General features: G+C 36.5%; 1 protein-coding gene and 1 long non-coding RNA gene across 7 annotated transcripts; one reads left to right on the top strand and one right to left on the bottom strand.

The window, feature by feature from the left end:
- Positions 1-102: 102 nt before the first annotated feature.
- ENO4 (enolase 4) lies at positions 103-19078 on the bottom strand. 6 transcript variants are annotated; one of them, XM_072039838.1, is made up of 15 exons: positions 18206-18710; positions 17345-17473; positions 16283-16942; positions 16004-16194; positions 14401-14531; positions 12281-12450; positions 11909-12040; positions 10584-10649; positions 9784-9846; positions 8230-8397; positions 6709-6834; positions 4281-4476; positions 3259-3326; positions 2612-2729; positions 103-713 (listed from the first exon to the last, which is right to left on the bottom strand). In XM_072039838.1, exons 4-15 carry the CDS (start codon positions 16174-16176, stop codon positions 538-540), a joined length of 1587 nt encoding a protein of 528 aa, XP_071895939.1. In that variant the 5' UTR covers positions 16177-16194; positions 16283-16942; positions 17345-17473; positions 18206-18710; the 3' UTR covers positions 103-537. The 6 variants fall into 6 exon arrangements, with proteins under 6 accessions (XP_071895939.1, XP_027316104.3, XP_071895937.1 ...); XM_027460303.3 differs by lacking the exon at positions 16283-16942 and having other exon boundaries at positions 18569-19073; XM_072039836.1 differs by lacking the exon at positions 16283-16942.
- A 1266-nt stretch (positions 19079-20344) lies between these two features.
- LOC106017838 (uncharacterized) lies at positions 20345-25091 on the top strand. Its single transcript, XR_002403266.4, has 3 exons — positions 20345-20659; positions 23098-23145; positions 23341-25091. It is a non-coding gene; the product is annotated as an uncharacterized lncRNA (long non-coding RNA).
- The last annotated feature ends 2744 nt before the right edge of the window (positions 25092-27835 follow it).

Below are 27835 nucleotides of genomic sequence, written 5' to 3'. Positions count from 1 at the left end.
CTTCCTATTGATGCAAATTACAGCTTTGTGCCCTACATTTGGGGTTTGCACTGATGCACTTGTATTGATAGCTAGCTCGAACTGGAGCAAAATTTCCCTTGTAGGCTAGATCTAAGAGCAGCATTGAGGTTGTGCGGGGGGGTGGGGAGAGGCTGGAGCAGCATAACAGTCAAGGCCTTTGTTTTTTGTAAAATGTGTTTTTTTTACTGTTTGTCAATAGCTTACTCTTTGTGTGGAGAGAGATCTCTACTTTCTCAAAACAAACATTTAGTTTTGAAGTTAACACAGAAGTATTTGTTTGGTCAACTTGTAAATACAGCACAGAATTTTGTAGTATTTTCAAACTGTAGTCACTGTTCAGTTATCTTGGTTTCAGCTGGAAGTAATGGGCTTCTGGGAAAAGAAGCTAATATTTGAATGCTTAATTTTTTTAGCTGAAGTACTTGAAAATAAATGGATTAAGTAGCAGGCAATATATGAGTTGCTTACCAAAATTTGTTTTTAGAAATTTACCCAAAAGTTAATTTGGGGGGCAACCTAGGTCAGTGTGCTGTTATCTGGGAGCTGTGCAGGCAAACTGTGAACCTGCAGGGCTGGCTGAGAGAGCTGGGGAGGTAACGAATCCTGCTCTGGGGGAGGAATTATATCAGACGCTTCTTTTCCTGGCTGTGTTTCTTCAGCAAAATCAGGAAATTCAAAATTTGCTTCAGACCCTGTAACAGAAGAGAAAAAAGAAGCCTGTTCTCATGTTTGCTGAGATTCAGTTTCTTGAAAGGTTCTCTGAGGCACTCAGAATATATATTATATATATATATATATATATTTTTTTTTTTTTAAGAAAAAAACTTCCACACGATGCTTACACAAGTCTCTAAACACCATTAGAAGTCTGGGCCTAAGAAACAAGGGAGCAGCACTGCTGCACTTTGCAGGAAGAGGACGTGGTGCAGGCCAGGTTGGCTGGGGCTCTGGGCAACCAGATCTAGTGGAAGGCAGAGGGTTGGAACCAGATGATCTTTAAGCTCCCTTCCAACCCAAACCATTCTATGATTCACAACAGCCTGAGCTGGGTATTTATGATGTTCCTTCTTTGCTAATCATCTCACCTTGCTGCTCACCACCTTGGCTCTGGCTACCCCCTTTTTTATATTTATTTATTTATTTATTTGAACATCCTTCTTCCTCTGCACCTCCTGCAAAGGTTCCCATCGGCTGTCTGTGTCTGCATGGCAGCAGGCAGAGCTGAGGGCTCCTGTTGTTGTGGTGCTCCTGGGCCCAGCTGCAGGCCTGCTTCAGTCGGTCCTGGGGGGGGACTCCTGATGGGTCAGTGTCACCTCCCAGCTCCGCACCACTTAGGGAGTCCTCCACTGCTCAGCTCTCCAGTGTATTTTGTAGCTCGCAGCCCAGCCAAATGAAGAGTTTGGTATGCGGCTCAGACATGCTATCTCGATATTTCCCTGCTGTTGATTTAGTTATTGGATTTTATTTCTGCCAAATGATTAACGGTTTCGGGAATTGATGCTATTTCATTTTATGAGATATAGTTTTAAATATTTGTCAAACTCGAGCTCTTTTGTTTAGACTACCTCCATTTGAATAGGGAATATATTAATATTGTTGAGGCAGTTCAAGGTCACAGTTGTTTATAATTATCTGTCTTGCTTTTGAAAACATTCTGTGAAACTCATCAAAATGAATTTGTTTCTATTTTTTTATAATGGCTATAAATGAGCAAGTGGGAGATTTCCAAAATTCGTAATATTTTTCACTATTTTATAAAAAATACTTTGTTATATAATGCTTGCATGTGAAATGCTGATATGCCATTCATAGAACGTAAAATGATGAAAAACGAGATCAAATGACTTAATTCTCCTTCGTTTTTCTTTTACTTAGCCATAATAAATTTGTGCAAACCCTTTCCTTCATTTCTTCTGCTTCTTCCCCTCAAGACTATATCCCTTTATTCTGTCTTGATTGATACCTGACCAAGTGAGAAGTGGCTCTAATGACCAGTTAAGTATTTAACAGCATAGAAAATGGTGTATGAAGAATATGCAGATCATGAACTGCAGAGAGATGCATACAAGTAGCTAAGGTTGAATGTGCATCCTCAACTTGGATTTTTCTTGGGTTTTATTTAGTGCTTAACCATGCAATTGTAGCTTTCCAAACACGTTTTGCTGGACATGGAACACAAAGGGGTTGTGAAATGACATTTTGTTAGCAATATATGTTTAGGGGCTTGAGGGAGGTGGGGTATTTGGCCTAAAATTCCATTTTGGCAGCTTTTCGGAGTGTTATATGCGTGGTTTTTGTTTTGTTCCTTTTGCACCGTGGGCTTCAAGACTCCTACCAATTAATTCTGGAAAAAGGCTTAATGTAGGCTACTCCTCAAGAAGGGGTCTATTTTAACATTCAGTAAACAGATAATCCATTAGGACAACAATATACATTGTGGCAAGTGCTATCCTAGGTTTTTTTTGTCAGCGCTTATTTATAGTCTTTTGATTTCGCTTCCCTCCTGCAGTGCAGTTTCAATCATTCTCCCTCCAATCTTTGTTCTCGTATTCATTGCAAGCTGAAAACAAAGTAAGAAAGAAGCTCATACGTAGCGTTCTATTCTTGGCCAGTTCTTCCTCTATAGCAAGAAGGCGGTTGTATTTGGTCACCCTTTCTCCACGGGAAAGACCTCCCAACTTGATAAACCTGGCACCCAGTCCAACAGCCTTAAAACAAGAAAGTGCGTATTTTAAAACTATATGGTTTGGGAAGTGATGTCATTTGTAATTATTATACACGGCATCCTACTTCTAACTTAACAATCTTATCTTTTTACAAAAAATAAATGTCCTTGATGAAAGACTTGCTGGATGCAAACAATTTTCACTGGCATACAATAGGAAATTTTTTTTGTAAATGTAGCTTTAATACAAAAGACTAAATATTATCAATGTTAATTTATTTATATACAGTATTATTACCATTCAGAAATGTTTTAACTCATATTTTTTATAAACTAATGCAAGCAAATAGATTCTCTGCACTTTTGAATATACTCCCTGATTTGGCAAATTTTCTGTGTGTTCTCTTCAGACTCAATTAACTCTCTGTGGGGGGAAAAAAGCAACTCTAGAAAAAGCCCATTTCGTAAAATGTTTCTTTCTCACACAGAAACAGGCTTTCTCCTAAAAAAAATAGTTCATGTTAAAAGCAGTATTTTGGCAATTCTGCAATTGAACAGCTTTCAATACTTACCAGATCCACAAGGCTATCATCAGAAGATTCTCCATCTGGACTTCCTAATATGGTAATATGTCTTTGACCTATATATAACAGGAGTGTAAAACCTTCATTAGTATATATTTTATAAATTCGACACATAAATTGGACTTTTTTTTTTTTTCGTCCCACCCCCCCTCCTTTGGGCATTCTATGGTTAAATGCAAGCAGGAGTAAAACCAATGAAACCCACCTCATAAAAATGTACACTATATTAGTTTGCTACCACTATGGCATTAACAGTATGTTTTCTTTTATTTTCAGCATGGATAAGGGAATATCTAACATGCTATCCTACAACTTATCTCTAGCTGATGTTTCTGGTAATGTATTCTACAAGCCAGGAGGCTGTTCTATTTATTTTAAATACGCTCTTTACTATAGCAATGATTTTTCTTTACTATAAGTTTACCCTCAGGACTGCATGAAATGTTTAGATTGCAATTTACTCACTTTGATATAGTGATTCTGGGCTTTTTGAAGGAATAAGGAGAAGGAAATTATAAAATTGGATACATTAAATTTGTCCATCTATTCCTTGGCTATAAAGGTAAATAAAGAAAAAAAAACCTGCACAAGTACTGTTACCACAGAGGCTCAATAATATGTAGTCAATCATCTATGTAAACTGCAGTTTTAAACATTTTGGACTTGTTTGGATTTCTTAATTATTAATGCTAATATTAGTCAAAACTCAGATTAGTATTATTCAGATAAATTGTTTTACTTAAATTCTATTAGCTATCTGTACAACACTTATCTGCAGTGTCAAAGGGCATTCACATTCAAAACATCCACAATATATTAACTTGCTATAGTTGGAGCCTGTTTTAAGCTCCCAAACACAGATGTGTGAATCAAAACATGAATTTTAGTTTCTTCTGACAAACGCTTTCTAAATTTGAAGTGGTGATTATTAAATAAAAATATGTAATATTTATGGATGTAGCAACACTATTTATTGACTTGTAGGGTTTGAAAGCAAGCACTTTACTCACCATCTAGAAGTCCAGTAAATTCTATGAGGTCTGATACCTTGGTTTGATTAATATATTTTAGGACAACACCACTGCACATTGGTACATTCATGTTCTGGTCTATTTTAATTTTGGAAATATTTGTGGCAGCATCTTCAGCAATCAGGTAACATTTGGAACCAAGAGCACAACAAATGTTATTCCATTGTTGTCTGTCCTGCATAAACAATCAAGTAAATATCTGCAGTTTAAAACAACAAAATGAATGAAAACCATAATTGAGATAAAAATTAAAAAATAAAATACAAAATTAGTTTGTCCTTTCATCCTAAAGATACTCTCCATATAAGCATATATTTTATATTTTAAATCTGTTAAGCAAATAAAAATAAAATACTGGAATTTTGTTTGAATTTTAAGATTTTCCTAGAAAACAAATATTCTAATCTGGAATTAATCTAAGGTAGTTACACACAGGCAAAGTTTTAAATATTTCAAATTAATTGTATGAGTTTGCTATTTTAATTACCTTTCCTGACTTGTATTTATTTTTCATGGACTATAAAATAATTGTCCATTGTTTTATTTAAAGGTCTCATTGTTGTGATAATATGTGAAGTGTCATAATCTTTATTTGATTATAAAATAAGGAAACAGGAGGCAGCCATAGACTCAGTGACAGATATGTGGAGAGGATGATCAGACCTACAGGGAACAGCCAAATACAACACTCTCTTTCTAGCAAAGCTCCATTTTTAGGGTCTTTGTTTCTTGATTTTAATGCACTGAGATTTAAAGCGAAATAGAGGATAAAAAAATGTGTAAATAATTTGAAATAAAAAAATACAAATTATTTTTCTTTATGTCCACAGCATGCAAAGTTCTTATATTAAATACACATTAATTTTCTAGTTAATAATTCTGATAGTGATAATTCGTGGTGTATGGATCACACAAATTTGTACCTATATACTTGCAATCTGTATGAAAGTCCATTCCTATGAAACTTTCAAAGCCCCTATGTAACAGAAAATGAAGTTTTTGATGCATGGAAAATGCTTAAACTTAAAAACTAAAGTGGTCTGCTGTCTGGAATTGCTGAATTAGTACCAGACCTAATCCTCAAGGACCTAATTATCTGTGGCAAGGATGTGGCTTAGGTAAACTTTGCAGATTTCTGAGGCGGTGAGAAGGAGAGGCGTTTTCCCTAACAGTACTCTATTTCAAACTTGACTTCACTATCTGTTGCAATTCCTCTGCAGACTATTGCAACTATATTTTTTCATAAGAATTTTCAAGAAAGTTTGCAGCCCTGGCAGGAGTGGGGAATAATCTGGTGTTTTGGAATATAGGAGTCAGTTTGAAACAGTGCATGGAAACAAGGCTGCCTAGAGTAAGTGAGGTAACAATATACACTGATACTTGAAAAATAAGCTTTTAAAGTTTCAGCTAAAAACTGGATTTTGCAGATCATCTGTTTCAGAATTACTGATTCAGGCACTTGGCAGACTCATAAAGACACTCTGGTTCCCCCTTCATTCATATTCATTTTTTTTTTTTTTTTTTTTTTTTTTTTTTAAGAAGAACAAAAGTCATATATTTGTGTTTAAAAAAAGGTGTACAATTCCACAGCAACAATAAGTTTTTATTCAGTTGTGCATCTGTAGTATCTAGGTCGCAATTGTAGCTTCTGCTTCAATTACATTTTTATCTTTTTTGTAATATATGGAAGCTGAATTGTAGGCATAAATGCAAAGATTTGAGGTTGTGCAATTTCTTTCATCCATCAATAATCTGGTAACGTGCTTAAGAATATTCTACTTTATTGTTGTAATCTATTGCCCATATTCAGTTAACTTCTAGAACTTTGATCACAGTGATAAAATACGCTTTTAAAATTCTGCTGAGCAATGGTGCCAGTTACAGGTTTGTTCTGGCTTCGGGTATAAATCTCAATTGTAAAGAATAGCTGCAATGTGAATTTTTTTTCAGTTGTTCTAAGAAACATATAACTATGTCAAAATTTTTAGTTTCTCCTGTCTAATGTAATAACACATATATCACTTGAATTTTGTAATTTGATTTTACAATACAATTTTATTTACTTAAAAAAGAAGGAAAATGTAATAAAAATTACTGTGGTTAAGCAACCCCAATCAGTTAAAAAAAATAAAAATAAAAAGCATTTTCCTGTTATTCCTTAAAATATTTGTACTATCCACATTCTGTTCATGCCAAGATTATTTTCTATCAGAAATTAGGTCAAACATTTTGAAAAATGTTATTGCCAGTTACAGATATGCACATATACAGATATTTTTATATGCAGATATACAGATATTTTTATACTGGTATTTCTGTCCCTAAACACTCTGGAAATGGAAGCTTCATATTTTGCATGTTTGGTAAAAATGTGAAAAATTCAGTGGTCTCACATAAACTATCTTACCTCTTTCCTTAAGGGATCTACTAATGCAATAATAGAAGGAAATTTATTAATCAGTTCCACATACATGTCAACCATTTCATCAGGACTTTTGAATGTTCCAGTAAGTATTTCATATTTCCCTTTAACCTAGTAAGTAAAAAATGCAAAAGATAAGAGTGGTAATACTTCAAAAAAAAAAAAAAAAAAGTAATGTAAGCTTGCAGGTCTTGTAACACTAGCATCTCCATGAAGGCAGTGGATTGTGTGTTCTTCAATAAGTACATACCCACTTGTCTACTTTATTCTATGTCTATGTGCACATTGTTACAGAAATATTTGCCTAAAGTAACAGTACATTGCAGTGGTCTCATGCCAAAGATATTATTCCCAAAACAAGGGAGATCTCTTTCAGCATTTTATAGGCAATGCTGAGTTTTACACAACTTTGTCATAAAATTGGCAGTATTTGGTATTTTTATTTTATCTTGTATGAAAAATCTTTGTACTTAAAAAAAAAAAAAAAAGGTTAATTCTTATTCCTTATTTTCATTAAAAATATTGTTGTGAGAAAGATGCATACCCTCAGTACTCAAAAGTAAGACAATACCCTTCCTTGCTTCTTTGTCCTGTCATGCAAAAAAAAAAAAAGTTTTCAACTAGTCTCATCATTATGGGAAGTATAAGCTGCAACATACAAGGATGATCAAGGGTCACTGGCACTGTCAAATTGTGCCAGAAAAAACACTGCTTTACTGACTTTAACAGTACAATAACAAAGTTACAGAACTGCTGATAGTAATTACTGGTAATTTATTCATTAAGATTTTGCTCATTCTGAAATAGGATTAAGACATCATAGATTGTCAGGCGAGCAACTGTTTCACAAAATATACTACTAGTATAAGATTTGCTGATATCGTATACCTAAACACAAATTTTCATTGAATACTAAACCAAATAGAATAGCAAGTTTCTTTTTCTGCTTAAAAAAAAAAAAAAGATCTTGGAAATAGAGGCAAGAACATGAGGACTTCAGCTGGAGATAAATACACTTTATATTAAATAAACTTGACAAATCAATAAACAGAGAAAAAGAATAAAGCTGGCTGATGCAGATAGGCTTACGTCACTTGAAAGTAAAGGTTAAATCATGAAAGTAACAGATTTTTGCAGGCAGGACACAAGGCATAAAGGGGGGTTGCCTTGGTCCACTGAGCCTTATTCCAGGCAAGGTGCATCAGTATGCTGGTACAGCTGCAGAGGAGGAATGCATGTCAGCATTCTCACGGCTCCCACTGCACTGGGTGACTGGAAGGAGGTCTGCGTGGCTTGTCCCCTTGCTCTTACAATCCAGTAACATATCTGCTACACTTGTAGGACTGATTCAAAGATCATTTATAAATGCAGAGACAAAACTTTTGGTTTGCTTGTGGAAAACAGATTTGGAAGCTTCTAAGTGAGTTTGCAATACAATAGTAAATTGTTAACAAATTTCTATTTATTTAAAATAAACGAACAAATCATATACTGAAAATAACTTACGTAATCCATTAATTCATGAGCAGCACAATTTATCGCTAAACACATGTCTGTTCCTAGCTCCAGACCTATGTTGTTGCAAGCTGTTTGCATTAGGAGTAGAGGTTGTTCTAGATTATCCCATCCTGTTATTAGGCAACCTAAGTGTGATACTCTTTTTAAGGCCGGTGGCTAGAAATAAAACAAAAATAATCTATTTACACATAAATAATAGTCACATATGTATTCACTGTCATTACAACCTACCTTCAGTTATCAAAATATAAATCTGTTCTCAGAAATTGCAGTAGGAGTTTTAAGGACAATTCTCTATGAATGAAGGTTTACCAACTGCTAATAGATAGAAAACGTATCATCCTTGGAAATGCGTCTAATCATGTAGTTCCCATTTTTATGGCCAGTACTGGTTTACAAAAATTGCTTCAGGCTCAAAATAAGTTTGACTAAAATGAAGTTGTCACTATTGTAAAGAAAAGCCTAGGAAACTTTAGTAGAAGGTCCTTCATTCTGACACCAACACACTGAAAAAACAGGTGCAACTTCTTGTTTTAATGATTTCTTTCACTGCCTATTTTGTCATTTGTCCTTTTTTTCCTCTCAAAAAAAAAATCAAATTAGCATGATGTTTTATCACTTTAAAATTCAGTCCCACTTCTATCTCCTTTAGTTTTCTCCTATTGAAATAAATTCTTTTTTTTTTCAGAGAATCTAATGCATCACTTCCTTAGGTTTACCTTAAGGAATTACTTTAGCTTCCTACTGCAGTACATAAAGAGAGAAGAATGTAGAAACTAGCCACCAGAAAAATAGTGGCTAGCTGATTAGCAATGACAGATTTTGTGTTGTTTAAGCAACAAAACAGTGTGAAAACTTCTGCTCATCCTGTCTTGTATACTCCACAAATGCAACAGTTCTTACCTGGTAATATTTTAATTAGTTCAGAAAGGAAAGCAAAACCAGCATGGCATTTCCAGCTATTTTTTTGAAAACTCATCAATAAACTACAGATTTCAAAGTTAAACAAACAAAAAAACCCAACAACAACAAACAGCAACAAAGATCATTTGAATCAGATAAAATAATGCCCTGCAAGTGCTGCCCTTCAGCTACTTGTTCCTATCTGCCATTATCAATAATCTCTCAGAGGAACTGGGAACTTAACATAGCATGACTAAGATGGGAGTTGTTTCCAGAGTTAGCAAAGAGCACAATATGCAAGTCTTGGAGGTAATAGTTTTGGGCTTACAAGAACAAAGGGCATGTATTCTGCTGGTGCTACAGGCTCACATTTGGATGACTTATCAAGGTTTTCCATGTAAGCAAAATGTCTAGGTTCCAGAAGAATTCCCTTTATGTTAATGTTCTGCAGGAAGGCAAAGTATAGGCAGAGGCATCTAAATTACTATGTAAAATATGGGCATTTCGAGTATTTAAAAGTCTTGCCTTGACCTTTCCAAAGTAGTAATGTAGATTAATGTTTCATTTCTTAAGAACATTTGGTTCCCTGCTGTTGTTAATACCTTGTTGAAGGCTTAAAACGAAAATCTCTTTTCTTACCAGAGCTTTCTTCCCTGTATTATGTGCTTTGCCTTTCTTACTGTCTGCTAGTTGAGGACTGGGCTGTTGGGAAGGTAGGAAGAAAGAAACAGTGAAAAAATGCCATGGAAAAGCCCCAAAATGACAAAGAGATATTAGATTAAAAAAGAAAAATCTCTATCTTTTAGACCACAACTCTGAATTTAAAGTCTAAAGAGATTGCAAGTATTTAATTTAGAATATAGCATTCAAGACAAAGAAATTATAAGCAACTATCTGGTTTTATTTTGTGGTGGTAATTCATTTCAAATGCTTATTTCTATCTTGGCATTACCCTAACCATCATCTGTTTTTCAAAATATTCCCACCTACCTATCAGTAATACCAGGGTTCTAGCAAATGATAATCTAGAGCCTGTACTAGGAGAAATCTAAAAACCTCACTTTGCAAAAAGCAAATACAAATACCGAGCTTGGTATTCTACTGCAATAATACCTTAACAAATATATGTTACGTGTGTGTGAGACTTTGCAGGACCCGTATGTTCATTCTGATACCGTCCTTTCCTAGTGGACCTTTCCTGGTTCAAATAATGAAGTAGAAACTCTTCCTATGCCTAGAACAATGCTTTATTCTATCTTCATTAATTTAATATCACTAAATGGCCAATGTTTTATTCATCTGTCAGAGAAACAAATCTTCTGTTCTGTGTCACAAGACTAAACGTGATAACGTGCTAAATGTTCTATGTTTAAACTCAGACAATAGTAGTAGAAATGTCAAATGAAGTATATCACATTGTTAACACATTTTTATTGTACCACTTTCCCTGCAGGCTCCAACAGTCTCATCACTTCTTTCTGTATATCCAGGACTCTTTCTATGCCCTGAAATGAAACAACAGTATTCTTCAAAAGAAAGATAAGTTCTTTCACTCTAACAGCTTAACTAAGAAAAGAGAACACACTTCTGAATGCAGACCTTAATATAAAGATATAAAGTCTTAAAAAAAATAAAATCTTAATCACTGTCCATGATTGTGATTTCTCTAAGAGTTCTTAACTGGAAACTCTGACAACATTTCCAGGAAGCAGGAAGAGAATCGCTGTCTTTTTTTTTTTTTTTTTTTTTTTACATTGGGGAATGGAAGAACACTCCAATTAGATGAATCCACTGCTTTTAACACAAGGCTGTTTTTCCTTTTCTGCTGAGTTAGGAGAAGTTTAATGCTAACTTTGTAAATCACAGTTCACGTTTTCTAAAACTGTGCCAGTAAAGGCAAACTGAAGGGGGCAGAAGTCAGTTACAGCTGACAACATATCAATGCAGGAGGACCTGCTATGCTTACTGCACTGCAGCAAGTAGCTTGCTACTTTCCCATGAGCACAAGGAGGCATTAAGTCTTTGAGAGGTACAGAACTGGTAACCTTATTAAGAGCTCTTGGTGACAATTCTAAAAATCTAAAGGAACAGGAAAAAGAAAGAGAATCAAGCTCAGCTGTTTGTTCAGGTCACCAGCATACAAAGTAGAAATCACAGCCTTAATGTAGGCATCTTGTGCAGATACATTCTTTAATGCAACACATGGCTAAACAAAACGAGGGTGTTGACCCAGTCTGTCTCATCCATCCTTCTTGCCCCTTGAATAGATTTTGATCTGCTTTGTATTCCTGTCTATCTTCACTATTTAATTTTTAAAGAAATCTGTTCCCAAAGATTTTAAGGCTCTGCTGTGAATTTGTTGAGTTTTGCTGTGTTGTATGCACTGCAGATCAACTCACACTATTTATAATCTACTAATAAAAAATCACATTTTAAAAAGGACTAGGCTGTTATTGTTGTATAACAGAATTCTTTTACATCTTCTTCAGTGCACCATTTTTTCCTGTATATTAACACATGCATTTTAAACCTAAAATCTTCATGTATCTTCATTTAAATCTTCGTCTTTACTTCTTTTAATGTTCCTTGTGTTAGAACTCTGCACTAACATTCGTTAGAACTTTGACCTTGTGAGTAAACAAAAAATTAAAAATATAGATTCTAAAGATTGTATTGAAAAGATCTATATACTCACATACATATATACTTTATGTGAAATTTATAGAATATACATTTATATTTATTAAAAAAAATGAAACAGTACCTGTCTGAGTGATAACTGAGCTGGTGGTATGAGCATAACTTCTTTCACTAATTTCAGTTTTGCAGGTGAAAATTTTTCACAGTTCAACAGAGTAATCATTGGACGTGGCAGAGTCATTTCTTTAGGTGAATCCTGTAATTGGGAGCACCATATGAAAAAAAAAGTGTTAAAAAACAATCATATATATATATATATAAATGTATATTTTAGTTATGGAACAGGGCCAGTTCAAAGCCTGCTATAGGCAACTGTCTTATGGATGTACTTTATGAGGTATATTTAATCCCACTTTCGTGAGGGACTCCTGATTTCAAAATTCTAGAATTCTGGTAGTTGGAATAAAATAAACAAAATGACCAAAGTCCCACACACCTGATTATATTTCAGCAGTCCTATATGTAAATACAATGGGATATCATTAATAGTGGCACCAGCCTTAGCTACAGCAAGTGATGTTCCCCCAATAGCTAAGCTGCCACAAAGCACCGGTTCGATGGGTTCTGCAGGTGGGAGTGTTCTCTCTGTACTCGACGTCTTCTTCCCTGTGAGACAGAGAGTAGTAGCAAAACATTTTATTGGTTTAAAACATGTACTTACGTACCGTGGTTGTGCAAGTAAATAAAAAGTCAAGTTTTGGTAGTGTAGTCAATACATAACATAAGAGTTGGTTCATTTTTTACCTTAAACTTGTCATTTGTTTTATATGAAATGACCTTACAAGTAAGTAAAGTATCTGTCCTCACTCTGATTCCAAATGTGATTCAAATCTCCATTAGAAATCTTTCAGCCACTGAAATCTACGTTTATATGCAGTAATGTCATACCATTTTTCAGGTTCTTTTCATAAACATGTTTTCAGTAGTCTTTATTGGCCTCCTTATATGCTCAACTTTTGCATAAACATCTTGGAATATTACATTATAAGCTGATTGGGAGTATGCATACTTGATTTCTTCTAATAATGAGCGTAAAAAAAATTAGGCCTATTACAGTTGGGTTTTCCAGAAAGAGAACTGATCAGGTCTTTTAAGTATTCCATACACGTAGTCTTGTTAAATTTTCAAAAGAGCTTACTTCCCTTTCAGATACAGTAGCATAACTTCTGTCAAAATGCTGGAAACCCAGCAGTTCCCACTACTATATTTGTTACCTACGCTTCTTACCTACACTTCTTATTGCCTACATGAAACTGAACTAAGCTGTCAGATTCTCAAAAATCATATGCATTGGGTACTTTTTTTGTAAATCTGACCAGCTACTTTTGTTCCTAATAGGAATGACATACACATGTTAATTTGCTGTGGAAGTTTTCAGTAAATGCTGCAGGATACAACTCTGATAGGCAATAAAATATGCCTACGGATTTTAAGTGGATATGCAGATTACACTATACATCATTCACATGCTGCACGTAACTTCTGTACCTCTTACATTGAGGATAAAGAGCTAAAGGAAAGCACCTGCTGCTGGAAGTTGCCATCCATTACTGCCCTCCTGTCACAACAATAGATTATAATCATTGACTCCTAATACTCAGATATTGGTTCCAGCAATCTTATTGCAGTCAATGTCACAATCAAATAAAAAGAAATTAAAATGAATGAAAACAAGTAACGTGTACCAGCAAAACCTTGACTAAGCATACAATATACAGCATGATGATATCTGGATGGACCTGACAGCTTCAGATGTTCCGTTTCAGGTAAAAGGTGAACTTAGAGTACACACATAGAACATATTAATTGAGAGGTCTTGCTAGTACTTTATGAGAGTTCAAACTAAACTGGTGAGTAAATGATAATTTGCCAAAATTTTATGTCCTTCCAATAAATGACAGGAAGATCTTTTTTTCCTGAGGATAATACATACATAGAGTTAACATAGCATGCTCTCCCCTCCACTTTTTTTTGCTATATATAGTAATCATATTTCTCTATTCTTGCACCATTTTGTTTCTTCAGTATCACTGTCTGCTTACTTATTTTTTCACTCTGTATTTCCTGTCTTTCCCATGTCATCCCCTTCCTTTTTTCTTTTTCAGTTTTCACCTTTATTTCCTCCTTTTGTCAGTGTTAGCCACAACTCTCCCTTTCTCCCTTCCTCTTTCCATTCTTTTCAACTTCTATCTTCCTTCTATTTCCATTTTCCTTTTCAGTTCTATGATTCTTTTCTTTCCTTATCATTTTCATTTTTATTCTTCATTTGCATCCTCCTCCATTCTTATTCCTCGCTCTGAAGAGTAATAACCTCCTGTCTAAGACAAAGGCAGAAACTCTGTTCAACAAATGCAAACGAGTGATGAGAAAACTCTGTTTCCCCCTCTCATTTCTGAAGGAGAAACTGCTGTGAGCAGAAAGAAGATTTAGGACAGAGTAACTAAACCCTTAAACTTGTGACACTACTCTTTAGTGTCCACAGAAGTATTTTAGCATCTTTATCAATATCAGTATCACAGGTCTTACAGAAAATAATAAAAGGAAATAAACTAAAACCTGGTTTTGCTGCCTTTTTTTTCCCAGATGGTGCCGATGGAGCTGATGGAGCACAGGAAAGAGGGGCTGCTTCTTCCTCTTCTTCCTTTTGAATTTCTTTTTTTTCTTCAACCTTTTTTCTAAAGTATTCACTGAGAGAAAAGGCATAAAGATTATTGGTTCAAAATAGTGTTAGGCATGTGAAAAGTAGACACAGTATACTTGCTAAGGAAGATGCTGGGAGATGGATTAAGAGCATCTATTTGAGTTTCTGCCATGGTTTTGTTGTGTGAAGCTGAGTAAGTCAATAAATGACTGTCTTTTGGTAGGTACCTGCATCACTGGGTAAACAAAAAGAACCCATAAGCAGGTATAACGTATCTTAGTGTGAAGGATAAATTTGCATTGCATGGGTAGTAACAGACTGTAATCCTGTCATAACTTTATGACACTTAACAATTTAGCCTAAACTGCTCATCCAAGAGGTCAGTTGTACGCTGTCATCTGGGTGGATGCAAGCTCTGAGTGGCTGTATTTCAACTACATGCATGAAGTGGAAATTGCATCCATGGTCACACAGACACCCAATTCAGACAAATGGAGCACATAAGCTATGTAAGGTAATGTTAAATAATGTATTTGCCTAATTTAGATTCACATCAGAGGGAAGAATTTCTTTCAACATGAGTTCTTATTCTCTTGAGAAAGGTTTCCAGCTAATCCACTTGGAAGGCAATTAGGTCTGTTTGCCACAGTTTGTGTTAAGTGTGGCAACCCAACAGCTACCCCTCCAGGAAAGCCTCACTGCATTCAGCCAAGCAGCTGACAGGAACACTACTGCTTCCAGGGTGAAGGAGGCCACAACACTGCCAGGTAGTTTCTCTAACGCTAGTAAAAATACATTCAGATACATGTGATGTTTTTACCGCAGGGCTTTTCTTCTTATAAACAAAAATATTTATTTTTAATGGAAAAACACGGCCATTCATTTTCACTTGAGATTCCCCTATGAAATATTTGTATGAAACAATATATACAACTCTTTACTAGAAAAACTTTGTTTCCACGGAAGCGTAGAATACCCGCTAAAGGAAACTAATTACTCCAAATAAAAATCCCTTAGGAGTACCCTGCCCAGAAAAAACCCTCAGATCCTGAAAACACTATGTATGTATGTATGTCTTTATCTATCTGTTCAGTGCATCTAGCTCAGTGCAAAAGATATAATGCAAAGGCCTTCCATACATTTTTTTTTCTGCAGTGCAATGAACAGAACAAGCAGAATTGTAATCTGAAAAACCTGCCCCCCAGATTAAACTGACACTGAATGAGTTTCTTACACTCATTAACATGTTCAAGCATTTTTTCTTAGCCTCCTATTCCCCCCCCCAAAAAAAATCGAATCCCTATAAATTCTTATTAAAAAATACTAATTTTCATATAATGATTATGAAGCAGCAGGAAATAATATACCATAATATATCTTAAATGCACTTCATATCCTAAAAATATACAAAAAAATTAGAAGCATTATTGTATATGTTTTTTATTTACATATAAATTAGCAGTATTTCAAATGCAGTGACCTGTTTTGCAGTAACATAAAATCACATGCAAGACCTACCCAAGCATCTTATCAATTTCACACTGGTCAGTAGGCTTCAAGTCCCTTAACATTGTGTTCAGGGATTCATTCACCCATTCCACAGCAGTGGTAACAGTGTCATTTCTTTCTTTCTCATCACCTTCAGTTATTTCAGGTGAAGTATTTTCGGGTACATGAGAATGAGAAGACATTATAGCAGAACAAATCCTCTGCAAAATAACGTAAAAAAACTTAAAGCACTATTTCATTTCCAATTTGAAAATGTCATTTGAAAGAATAAGAAGCAGATGTCCTTACCAGCTCTACAAGCACCTATCTGCAGAACTACTGTTTGTTCCACTTAACTGATCTCTTTTCATCCAGCACCTCCTTCCTGGTCTCTTACACTCTGGTATGCACAGACCTTATTCAAGTTTCTCCATCTAAATTGTAACTACTTAGGCAAAAACCTTGTGACAGATCTGCTTTACATATGCTTTTGTTATCAGAATAGTTATTTTAAAGATCAAACTGTCATTATAACATCTTCTATTGCAGTTGTTGTTAGCTTGTTGTACCATGATTCATCAGCATTTATGGTTAATGCTATCACTCACGATCATGTACTTGTTGTCTTATTTAGGTATTCTAAGCTTACCTTTCTGTACCACAGAAGGGTGAACAATACTTACAAAACTCACCCAATGGAAACATCATTTACAGATATCACAGAGCTGCCTGTATTAATAGTATTAACTTTACATACTGTGAGTATCTTTGAAATTACATTTAATTTCTTTAAATTGGCTCCTTTTAGGGATCAAGAATGGAATGAGTCATAGTTTAAATGCAGGTGAGATGTATGTTTGACTTCATTATCACCCACATCATCTCAAAGTAAAAGTTCCTTCACCTCTACTTTGTTGACACTGTACTATACTTTCTTTAACATTGCCACAAAAATAGAAATATAAGGATCTGAAAACAAAAACAAAAGAAAAATGTAGATGGTAAATTAACTTACATTGGCTAGATATGGCTGTAAGGAAATGCAACATGATACATTAAGACAGACAAAAGTTTAACATAGAAAAATGCTCTGTCACATTACACTCACAAAGTAAACAAGTATCGTCCAAAAAGTACTGTGTAATTCACAAAGCTTAAAGTTTTCATAGTTGTTGGCAGCAGCTAACATGACATTTTTTTCCATGACATTTTTTGAGTACATACAACATTATGTACTCAACTGGTGAGTCACGGAGATTTATCATTTCACTAAAGATACAAACTAAAATGTTCATTAGGATATGAGTAGAATAGTACATCTCCCTGATACTGCCTTATTAAATAAATAAAACAGGAAGAAGGAGCTCATACCTTCTCATAGTTTTTAACTGTACAGTATATTTCCACTTCTAATGTTGGTTTACCAACTCCATCAAGAACTTTTCTTCCAGCTAATTTGCATATTACTGGAGCTTTTGAAAATGTAGACAAGTAGTTAGCCTTAAATGAAAGAGAAAGAACTCATCAGAAGTCAGTTGCTATGCAAACAGGTTTTTTATTCCATTAAACAAATTTAGATTATATTCATAATTGAGCAAATCTATGTCCCAATCTTCAACACACTCGTGTTACACTGTACATTTACTTCTACAGCATCTGCTTAAGAATCATTCCAGGGAATGGATCCAACTTAAATGGAAAGTCCAAAGTCACATCCAGGTTAGATGAACATGTGTTTTATTTTACAAAGCTAGTGATGGATATCATCAAGTATCTCCTTAGCCCTCCCAGAAACTAGGCATTTGCCCAAGGCTTACTTGGATTTCCACTATATAACAAAAACAATCATTGTGCTATTCATCTTCCCGTGGTGATGGCAAAACACTTGGAGATGGGAAACTGTGAAATGCTTCATTTCCACAGACACTTTCACATACTTTTTTTTTAAGAGTTACGCCCTATTTGTATTGCTTGCAGTTGCTGTATCACCACTAACAGATGTTTTATTAGTAGGACTCCTTATGGTATTTTGTCAAGTTGATACCAGATATAACTGGTGTGAGGCCCACACTCTTTCCAAGAGCTGAAACATGCTCAGTATCTTAGTGCAACTGGCCCATGGCATCAGCATGCTGAGCAGCACTTTTATCTTACTAGGGATGCCCACCAACAGCCTCCCAAGGCCAAGCAATCTCCCCTTGCAGAGACCAGCAACCAGCATACAACAAAAACCTGTGATGCTGCACATCTGCACCAGCATCATCGTGCCAGGGTCCCCAAGAGCTAAAAATGAACGAAACATCACGAGCATTGCCCGAGGCAGCGGCACGCCCCGTGTTTAAGTGTACTTTTAGCCACAGAAACCTCGGGCTCCTCTCAGCAGCAGCTTTTCGGCTTACAGGGGGCACCAGGGCAGGGCACAGCCGGGGCTGCCAGAGGACACCCGTGAGGGGCCTACGGGCAGGTGGGGGCTGAGGGAGCCGAGGGGAACCTCGGCCAAGCCTCCGCCCGCCCTGAGGCAACAGCAGCCCCGCGGCCCCCCTCAGGAGCAGCCGGGGCGGGCGCCTCACGCACTGCGACCCCCCCGGGCGGTACCAAGGCCCCGTAGAGATCCGTGGGACACAGCGGGAAGAGGGCGTTGAGCGCCTCCTCCACCCGCTGCGGCACCCGCTGGCCCCGGTAATACTCCGCGGCCTCCCTCCGCAGCTCCCTGAGCCGCCTGCCGCCACCACACGGCTCCATGGCAGCGCCCGCCGACAGCGGCGACAAAATGGCGGCGCCTCCTTCACCCCCCCTTCTCGCGAGAGCCGTTGGCCCTGAGGCGGGAAGCGCGGCGCTGAGGGGTGAATGGCGGCGGGCGGGCTCCGAGGCGGGGGGGAGGCAGCGCCGTGTGAGGGCGGCAGCGCCCCCGGCGGTCCTGCGGCTGCCCCCGGGCGTCCTGAGGCACCAACGGGGGTCGTACGGCACCAACGGGGCTCCCACGGCTGCCCCCCGGGGTCCTGCAGCTGCCCCCCGGCGACAGGGAGGGGCGGTGTTTGGCTGGTGCCTTGCCTTCGTGCCGCGCTGGCTCTTCCCTCAGGGGCTGGTGATGATCCTCCAAGTCAGAATGCCTGGGGCAGGCGCTCTTTAGTTTTAAAAGTCGCCGAACAACGAAATTGTGTAAGATTATCATCCTGAAAGAGAGACAGATTATGGTTTGTGAAATGTCTAGTGAGGATAACGCTGCAAAATGCCCCAGTAACTCTACTTCTGCATTTAAAAGCCCTTTACTTTCAATGAAAAGAAACGTTTCACAACCTAAATGATCATTTTTAGTCTGCAATTTCCTACAAAAACTTTCACTTTGTTACACTGTTCATTGGTAATTTTGTTGAAGTAACTGAAAATGGAGATACTTAAAAAGCTGTTAGCTGCACACTTCCTCAGCTCTAAAATCAATATGTGTAGACCTTTGCTCATTGTATGTTCACTTCTCTGGGTTGGGCGATAATGAAGAAAAATCCCTACTGAATCATTTTCTTTCCCTTTCACATCCTTCAGAAATAGCATGGTACCTCTCTAGAGAGTTAAACCCTCTTTTTTTTTTTTTTCCTTTTTTTTTTCTTCCTCAGCCTTTTCCTCTGAAGAAGTTTTTAAACTGACACTAGCCGTGCCTTAAAGAGGGGAAAGAGAATAAATATCTGGTGAGGTTTTGCTGGCTGAGAGGACTCAGACCTGCATTGCTCCTGTTGGCTTGCCCCCCAGTATTTAAGTTTTAATTACGTATTAATTCTGTAAGAGCATACTTCTTGAGGCAATGGTGCCCGTGTGATGCTTTGTGGGCAGCTTCTACTAGACAATATGATGTGATTTGGCAGAGGTATCTACTGCTAAATTTCAGTTGCCTTTAACTCACTTTCCCACCTTCCGCCTTTCAAAATGTGTTGTGGAGAAACAGCATTGTTTGTTGCTGTATTGGTATTGATTAATAGTCTGGGAAAAGAAGCTTGTCAATTTTCCCTTGCTACTTTCAGGAAAACAAAGAATCAAAGGAGATTAATACTCAGTTTTTAAAATTACCATGCACTCTTTTATTTATTTATTTATTTATTTATTTATTTATTTATTTATTTATTTATTTATTTTCTTAGTTACCAATTTAAAATGCTAGTAAGGATTCCCCTCCAGATTTACCATTTAAAATGGTAACACAATCAGTGAACGTTGCATGAATTATCTGCAGAGTCGTGTAATTTCCATTAACAGTAATAGGAACTGCAAGTACGCAGAAATAGGATGACTTATCCTATGATCCTACCTATTATGAAGTATTTAACTGATTAAGGTTAGGGTACTGCAAGCCACTTCATACCATCGGTGAACTCTCTGCAACCCCATTATCTTCATTAGGCTTGTGTGGGTGTAATTAATTGGTGTTTAGTTAACAGTTGTGTTGAATGAAAAGAATTTAGTTCTATTTCTCTTAGTTTTATTGGCCCCATAGTGCTAACAGGCTAAAGTGTAATTAAAAATTCACTAATCAAAGTATATATAGCGAGCTCCAAGGAACCCACCCAGTGAGCAAACGCATGTGACTGGTGTGGATCTGTCCTTTGAGAAATGAACAGGTGCAAATGATGCCCTGGGGTAGTTCTTTTTAATTTTTGAACAATAAAGATAACTCATATCAGCACGTACATTTAAAAGGTACCAAACCACCGATGTTGTAAGCTTGCTGTCGTCACTTTTCTAGGGGTGGCCAGTAACACCATGTTCTGTTTTATATGTTTATACTTGTGTAGTATTGTGGGTGGATGGAGAAATCAGTTTTGTGTTTCTTTCCAGATAAACTTTTTTTTTTTTTTTTTTTTTTTTAAACTCCTTTTGCCTTTGCTCTAACTCCTTTGCCAGGAAATCAATTATGATCAGCTTCTCCTCATTTATGATACGGTACTCTTTGCATTACTTTTTTCCCAAGTTGCTTTATATCTCACTTGACTCTTTATGTGTGTTGCCAATCAATGTGCTATTGGGCACTATAAAACCAAGTATACTATGGCGTGCTTACGTGTTGCATAAAGGATCTGATTTTTGCCATTCTGAAATGTTGCTTTAAAGACATAAAAGTGCCCCTTAAATCAATTAAGATCATGGTCTCACTGCCATCTGTGTTCTTGTAGGATTTCACAGAAGAGTAACGTGTGCTCATTCCACTGACAGGGTCTTCTTTGAAGTCAAGTCTGAGTACATAAAAACTGCATGACGTTTCCAATAAAATCAGGATTGCCTTTTTAGTTTGGCAATACAAATACTCTTACACACATATATTACTCTTTTTTGAGGCATTTTAGTTTTTTGAAAAGGCTTTTAAAAATTCTTTTTACACACAAAAATACTTCTGTAGTGTTTTTTCTTTTTTAATTCTCAATATTTTATGTAGGATAAACATCAGTAACAAAGTTCAATATGGTTTTACATGCGAGACTAAAACAAAGCTTTGGTCCTAGGATGTATAACATTTAGATTGGGCTTTATGTCTAGATAAAAAATGTACAAGAACTTGGGTAACGTATATAATGAATATTTGGAATTTTCTGGTGACTATTAGGTCATGTTTTTTTCTCTAGTGTTGTTAATTTCCAGAATACTCATATAAGTGTTCATTTGCCTTGAGTAATCATTCTCCGCTCCAATGGTTACTTCAAGTTGAGTGGATTTTAATACTAATTTATTTCTAAAGTTTGAGGATTGTTCCTGTGGGTCTGTTTGGCTCATGCTGAGCGAGGGTGAGCCCAGCCTTCGCAAAGGAGGCCGCTGAGCTAAAACATGAGAGCTGATAGGCTTTGATTTATCATTCCAACTTAAGGGTAATTTAGAATGTTAAGTACTTAAGGCCAAGTCTTTCAGCTGATTTTTGAGTTTACAAAAGATTGTCCTCAAATTTCTGTCATGTAACTGTTTTTTCTATTATTTTTTTCCTGTAATGCACCAGTTGTGGAGGAATACTAGGATAGTTTTAGTATAGGATATCAGGAGTTTATTACATGATTTCTTTGCGCATGCATTTTGAAGTATCTTTTATGAGCTTTAAAACATTATTGAAGCCTACCTAGTCGCAGGACCTTGACATGATGGATTATAAGGATCTTTGTCAGGATCGTTTCAACAGGATGCTCTGAAATGTTAATACACTTATAAATATATACAGACTTAGAATGTTACCAGGCTTTGTGACATTCATATTAAATATTTTCTATGACACAAAAATAAGAATGTATTCTCATGCATCAGTTACAATACAATTTTAAGGATCATGTGGTAAGGTGGCCATAATGCATTTGCAATTATACAAACCAGCAAGCAAATTCAGAGATGAGCATGAGGTAGAAAAGCAGGAAGATGTACTTAAGTTTTCTAGTTCTGGTGTTGGGTTATTGATTCTAGGGAAAAACTTTAATGTAAATCATCTCTTTTTTGTGGTCAGAATGGTTTCCTTGGATGTGCTGGTTTGAACCTGCGGTATAATGGAAATCATAAAAAGCAACATATTAGAAGGAAATTACTCTTTTTTAATTTTCTGGCCCCCGTTTGTTGAAATGAGATGCCTTGATGGGAAAAGATTATTTGATACCCTTTAAAGGTTCTGAGCACTAAAACATATTTATTTATCGATTTATTTAAAATATTTCAATTTCCAAAGAGCATTTCCATTTTTTTTATTTTTTTATTTTTTTAAATCTGAATTTATTTTAGTTTCACACTTTGGGCTTTGGGTCTTCCTCTTGCCTGTTATATCGGATTAGAAATTCCCTAAATTTGGAAGTTTGGTCAACCATTGGAGAAGCATTACTTGCAGTTCCAAGTACAGAAACTTTGGGGATGGTTGGAAGCAACCTGTATTTTATCTGCTACTGACTATCTGTTACTGATAAAGGCTTACACGAATAAGAAGTGAAGCTGGCGTGGTGCAGATGATCCATTGATATGTGGGATACGTAAAAAGTAAAGTTTGAAATCAGAGTTATTTGGATGTATGTAATAGTTGAAGTGAATGTTGTGATGAGTGAGAAATAGCCGTTAATTGAGTTCTCAAGTCATGTAACTTGCTCACAGATTTTAAGAGAAACCTTTCTGTTTCTTTTTAGGAAAAGCAAAGCTGGTAGCAGAGGGATTTAAGCAGTTCAAATAAAAAGGTAATTTTTGCATTACTGTTCAGAATTGGGGCTTTCCTATGTCCTGTGACTTTTTTCTTAAACACATTTTTTGGGACAATCTGAGTATGGAAGAAACGGAAGAATGGCATTTTTTTTTCCCCATGGTATATCTCCTGATTTTTACAACCTTAATCGCTTGGGGCATGTCTTGAACTTTTAACCTTCTTTCCCCAGCACTGATGCTGTGAATAATGGACTCTCCTGCTTGACACATAACTAGATTGCAGTTCAAAGTGGATGTCACAAACACTATTGCACCATCTGGAGCAAAAGCTTGACTATCATTTTGGGATAAGCCTATAAGATTACATGAATTTATAACTGACTTTATTATTGCCATTGCACTAGTTTCAGTATCTGTAATGCATTTTATTTTATTTTTTTTTGGTAGCAAACTTGCTGATATTTTTGCACAAAACCCCCAGATTTTCAGATCTCAGATGAAATCTGATTTTTTTTCCTATAAACAAGATGTAAATAGTCCCCTTGAGACTAGAGAAATACTGTGTGAATTCTCTATTTCTCTCTAAAATTCTCTATTTCCCTCTATTTCCATGATTTCCATTGTTACCTTTAACAGTTTTTTTTATTTCAAAACTTGTTTAGTAAAAAGTGTGAGAGAAATATTGCTCCTACACATTAAATAAATAAATAAACTTAGATGTAAACTGAAAAGCTGTTGAGAATATGCCTTCAGAAGAATATGCAATATTCACAGTTCCTTGTAAGATATTCAACCATATGTTTGAATGACATCCTGCTGATACAGTGAAATATACCTTCTTTTGAAGAACAACAGATCTACTGAATTGCATTACTATTTGAGAGTGTATTCATCCACAAAATACTGTTTTTGCAAATTTAGTGTATTGCTAGAATTATATTAAAACCTAGTTGTTTGGCATGTCTGAAAGCACAGATTTTGAGTGAGCTTGAACACGTCTGACTTTCCTCAAAAGTCAACAAGACTTGTAAATCCACAGCGTTTCTTACAGAATAGCTTGAAGTTAGGTAGAGCTATGAACATGAGGTCAGTCTGGTGGTTTTGAAGTGTTTTGCAAAAGATTGGAGAAATAGTTTGGCACGGTGCATTTGCACAGGGGAGATTAGTTCAGATTTCAAATATCAGTATTTTCTAAAATTAAGCAGTGGCTGATATGGACATAGAGATAGTGGCTGTCTCTAATGCAAAACCTCCCTTCATTTTCTCCTTCAGGAGTTGATAGCCAGGTTTCAAGAATCATACATGGAGAAATGTGGAGGTGCTTTACTTCTGAATGTGACTTCCTTTTGTAAAATATTTTTGATTCAGATTTTGATTCAATATTTCAGATTCCCTAGAGCAGAAAGGAATGTCTCTTTAACAAGCTTTCACAAAACTTCATCTTTCCTTCTTGAAGCTTTACTGTGACATAAATTGCAAAAATCACAACTGCTTAGGTTGGAAGGGCCTCCTGAGACCACTTATTTCTACCACCCTGCTCAAGCATGGTCAGCCCAGGACTGTGTCCAGTCGAGTTTTGTATATATCAAAGCAGGGAGATTACACAGGCTCTCTGAGCATCTGTGCTGGTGTTTGACCACCCTCACAGCAAAAAGCATTTTCTTGTGTTCAGACTGAATGTCCCATTTTTTAATTTGTGCCAAATGCCTCTTGTTGTGTCACCGAGTGCTAAGGAGGCTGGCTTTCTCCTCTTCATTACATCCCATCAGCTATTTATACAGATTGATAAATAAGGAGAGAGCCTTCTCTTCTTCAAGCTGAAAAGTTCAACTTCTACTAATATGAGGGGTGCTCCAGCCCTTTAATCATTTTTGTGCCCTGTGCTGAACACACTCCGGTAAGTTCTTGCATCAGTTGCACTAATGGAAATGGCGTTGCAGTTTATTGACATGGAGTATTTAATTATGCTAGTGTAAGAAGGTTTATGGTTTGACAGAGCGTAACTGGAACACTGCTTAGGAATAGAGTTCATTGTCAGGCTCTAGATTTCTATCAGGATTTGTATGATTTGTATTATAATTTGTATAATTTGTATTTGATAATCTGTATTAAAAATCATGCGTGTAACCCCCTGAAAATATTACAGACTCATTCATTTTATCTTCAATTGTGATACAGACTTCTGTTTTCTAGTCTCCGTTTCTTACAAAAAGTTACTGAAAGCAACATGACAGTAGGAACTGATAGAATTATTTGATAGAAAACCCTCTAGAACTGGAGGAAGATATTGCATCTGCAGCTGTGCGTTTTGTGAAATGTATCAAGAGCAAAGAAAAGGACAGTATGTAAAACCCATCAGGCTTCAGCCAGAAAGCAATCAGTATACATAATGTGTCCAAATACCCATCATAGAAATCACCACTTTCCACAGCAAAGAAGGAGGGTATATTTGTTGTTAACTGGTGATGTCTCTTGAGCAGGCCGAGAGCAAAACATGCACACAACTATTTGTCAGTGTCGTGTAATAAACGCTTCTGGTTTCTGACTTTGCCAGTTAATTGGTACTCAGTTACTTGCTCCATTCATGGGAAGGGAAATAGTCCAACACACACAATCTCTGGCAACGCAGGCTGTGTTTCAATGCAGTGAAATTATTTTGAGAAGTGCCTGATGCTAGTATTCTATTTTAAAGTTAAATGAAATCCTAGCAGTTGGGTTATTACAAGCTTAAATCCACAAAGGACTATCAGATCATTTACTCTTGACCTCCTGTGTATACCAAGCACTGTGTTGTTTTTTGCATGTGATCTATAAGATTAAAGGGTTTTAGGTTTTAATTTGAGAATAATTGCTGCCTGCTTGCAGCATAATATCTTAATAAAGAGCATAGCTCTTAATTAACAATTTTGTATGTTTTAATTCTCCTGCATTCTGTGAGCATTGACTGTAACAGGCAAGGAAATGAGCACAGGAACATCTTAAATTCCCCGGCTACTTGTCAGAAGATAGTAGAGCTTTTCTTTTGTGTTTCCTACTTACACACAGTCATTTTTCAGGACTGCCATGAAGTGTTTGTGAAGCTACTGCACCAGCCTGCCCCGTGATGGGAGTTCATTCAAAGGCCATGTTGTTTCAGGACAAGCATGAGTAGCAATTACCACTTCCAGCTTTCTCTAGAAGTGTGAGTTTTTGTCAAGGGCTCCAGAGTCAGTCTGCTAGCCTAAGCTTCAGACACAAAGGAAAATCAGTTATTCTCAATTTCCTGTGTCACAGTTCTTGATGGTGAAGTTTTAGATAGAAATTCTACTCTCTTTGGCAACTTGTGGGACTGTATATTTGGAAAAAAAAAAAAAAAAAGAAAAAAGAAAAACAAAAAGAAGCTGTTGCAATTACTGTTTCCAAAAACACTTGCAAAAAGAACAGGAAGAAACTGTATTTCAGACATCTGTTCAATCCGTTTTGCTATAAAGCATTACATCAGCCAACAAAGTAATTCTGAAAATTCTGAATAAGTTACATAGCAGACTTTACAAATTAGTTAGTTAGTTAGTTAGTTAAATTGGATACCTGCACTATAATTCACTCAGCTCATCAGCTGAGTTGTAGATAACAAAACCCAACCATAACGTTAGTTCCAATATAGCAGTTCTGTTTTTGAAATGCTTAATGTATAAACCTCCCATGCATCTTATTCTCTGCTCCATGTAATTAAACTAGTGTGAGTCTCGTTCAATTACATTGCAAGATTAGAGCCTGGCTCTTTTCAGGTGTCTTCAGTCACGTAATTTGTGAGCTTGTAATCTTGGGATACTGCATAAAACAACCAACATGTAGCTGTCTATCTTAGAGTTGCTCACCAAAGAATAAAGAATATGCCTGACTAATTTGAAGGGGATTAAATTCATGGCACTATTAAATAACTGCATCCACTTTTTCATGCCACTCTGAGCTTTCCTTAAGTGAATAGAGAGTGTATAGAGACAATATTTTAAAAATACAAAGAAATTGTGTTAGTTTGTTTTTTAAGAAATGGAATAGGAAATGGGGAAAAGGCAAGAGGCAATTAAGTAATATCATCTCCCAAAGGTAAAATTAATGACATGTAAATCCAAACTAAATGAGAAAATACATCCTTATGTGAATTGTGTGTGTGTTTGTTGTTTAGCTTCCTTAAAAAGTCGTGGAAATATAAATTATGCAGAAAGTGGTGCTCGTAAAGCACCATCATCCAGGAGAGCTGGCCACAGTAAACTTGCTATATATACACACAGATACATCCATATATAGGAGCTGCTTCTTTTTGCCTCCTTGTTCTTGAACTTCACTAAGAGCTTTCAATTGCTCTGACATTTTCAGCCAAAGAAGTAATAGTTGTTGCCAAGCAGTATTCTACAGGCAATTATCTTATCTGATCGTTGGAGCAATCCCCACTAGAAAGGAACCAATACGATCAAGTTAAATCATTACAGAAAGGCAAGAGAAACAGAGGGAGGAACAAACCGAGAAAAAGGGGCTCATCTCATTAACGGGTGCCTGTGCTGCAGGGTTCAGAACAGCAGACAATGAATTTAGCATGTAAGACAAAGCTGTGGAGTTGCCTCCTGTAGCTGTTGACAGGTCTGAATCCTCTCTTCCAGAGCCTATTGTGGCTACAGTGTGAGGCACCTGCAGAAAATGTGCCAAAACTAGGCAGGGAGCACGAGCTTTTCAATAAGCTGTCATCTC

Source organism: Anas platyrhynchos, chromosome 6, assembly GCF_047663525.1.
Source record: "Anas platyrhynchos isolate ZD024472 breed Pekin duck chromosome 6, IASCAAS_PekinDuck_T2T, whole genome shotgun sequence".
NCBI classification, from domain to species: domain Eukaryota; kingdom Metazoa; phylum Chordata; class Aves; order Anseriformes; family Anatidae; genus Anas; species Anas platyrhynchos.
This window is presented reverse-complemented; position numbering and strand designations above follow the sequence as displayed.

Excerpts from the sequence above, each read along its gene's own strand:
- ENO4 (XM_027460303.3), bottom strand. The coding sequence starts at position 18,715 with ATGGAGCCGTGTGGTGGCGGCAGGCGGCTCAGGGAGCTGCGGAGGGAG. Across the intron at positions 3,327-4,280 it reads ATTTACTGGACTTCTAGATG|GTCAAAGACATATTACCATA; the intron begins GTGAGTAAAGTG and ends TGTTATATATAG. Across the intron at positions 714-2,611 it reads GGCCAAGAATAGAACGCTAC|GGTCTGAAGCAAATTTTGAA; the intron begins GTATGAGCTTCT and ends CTTCTGTTACAG.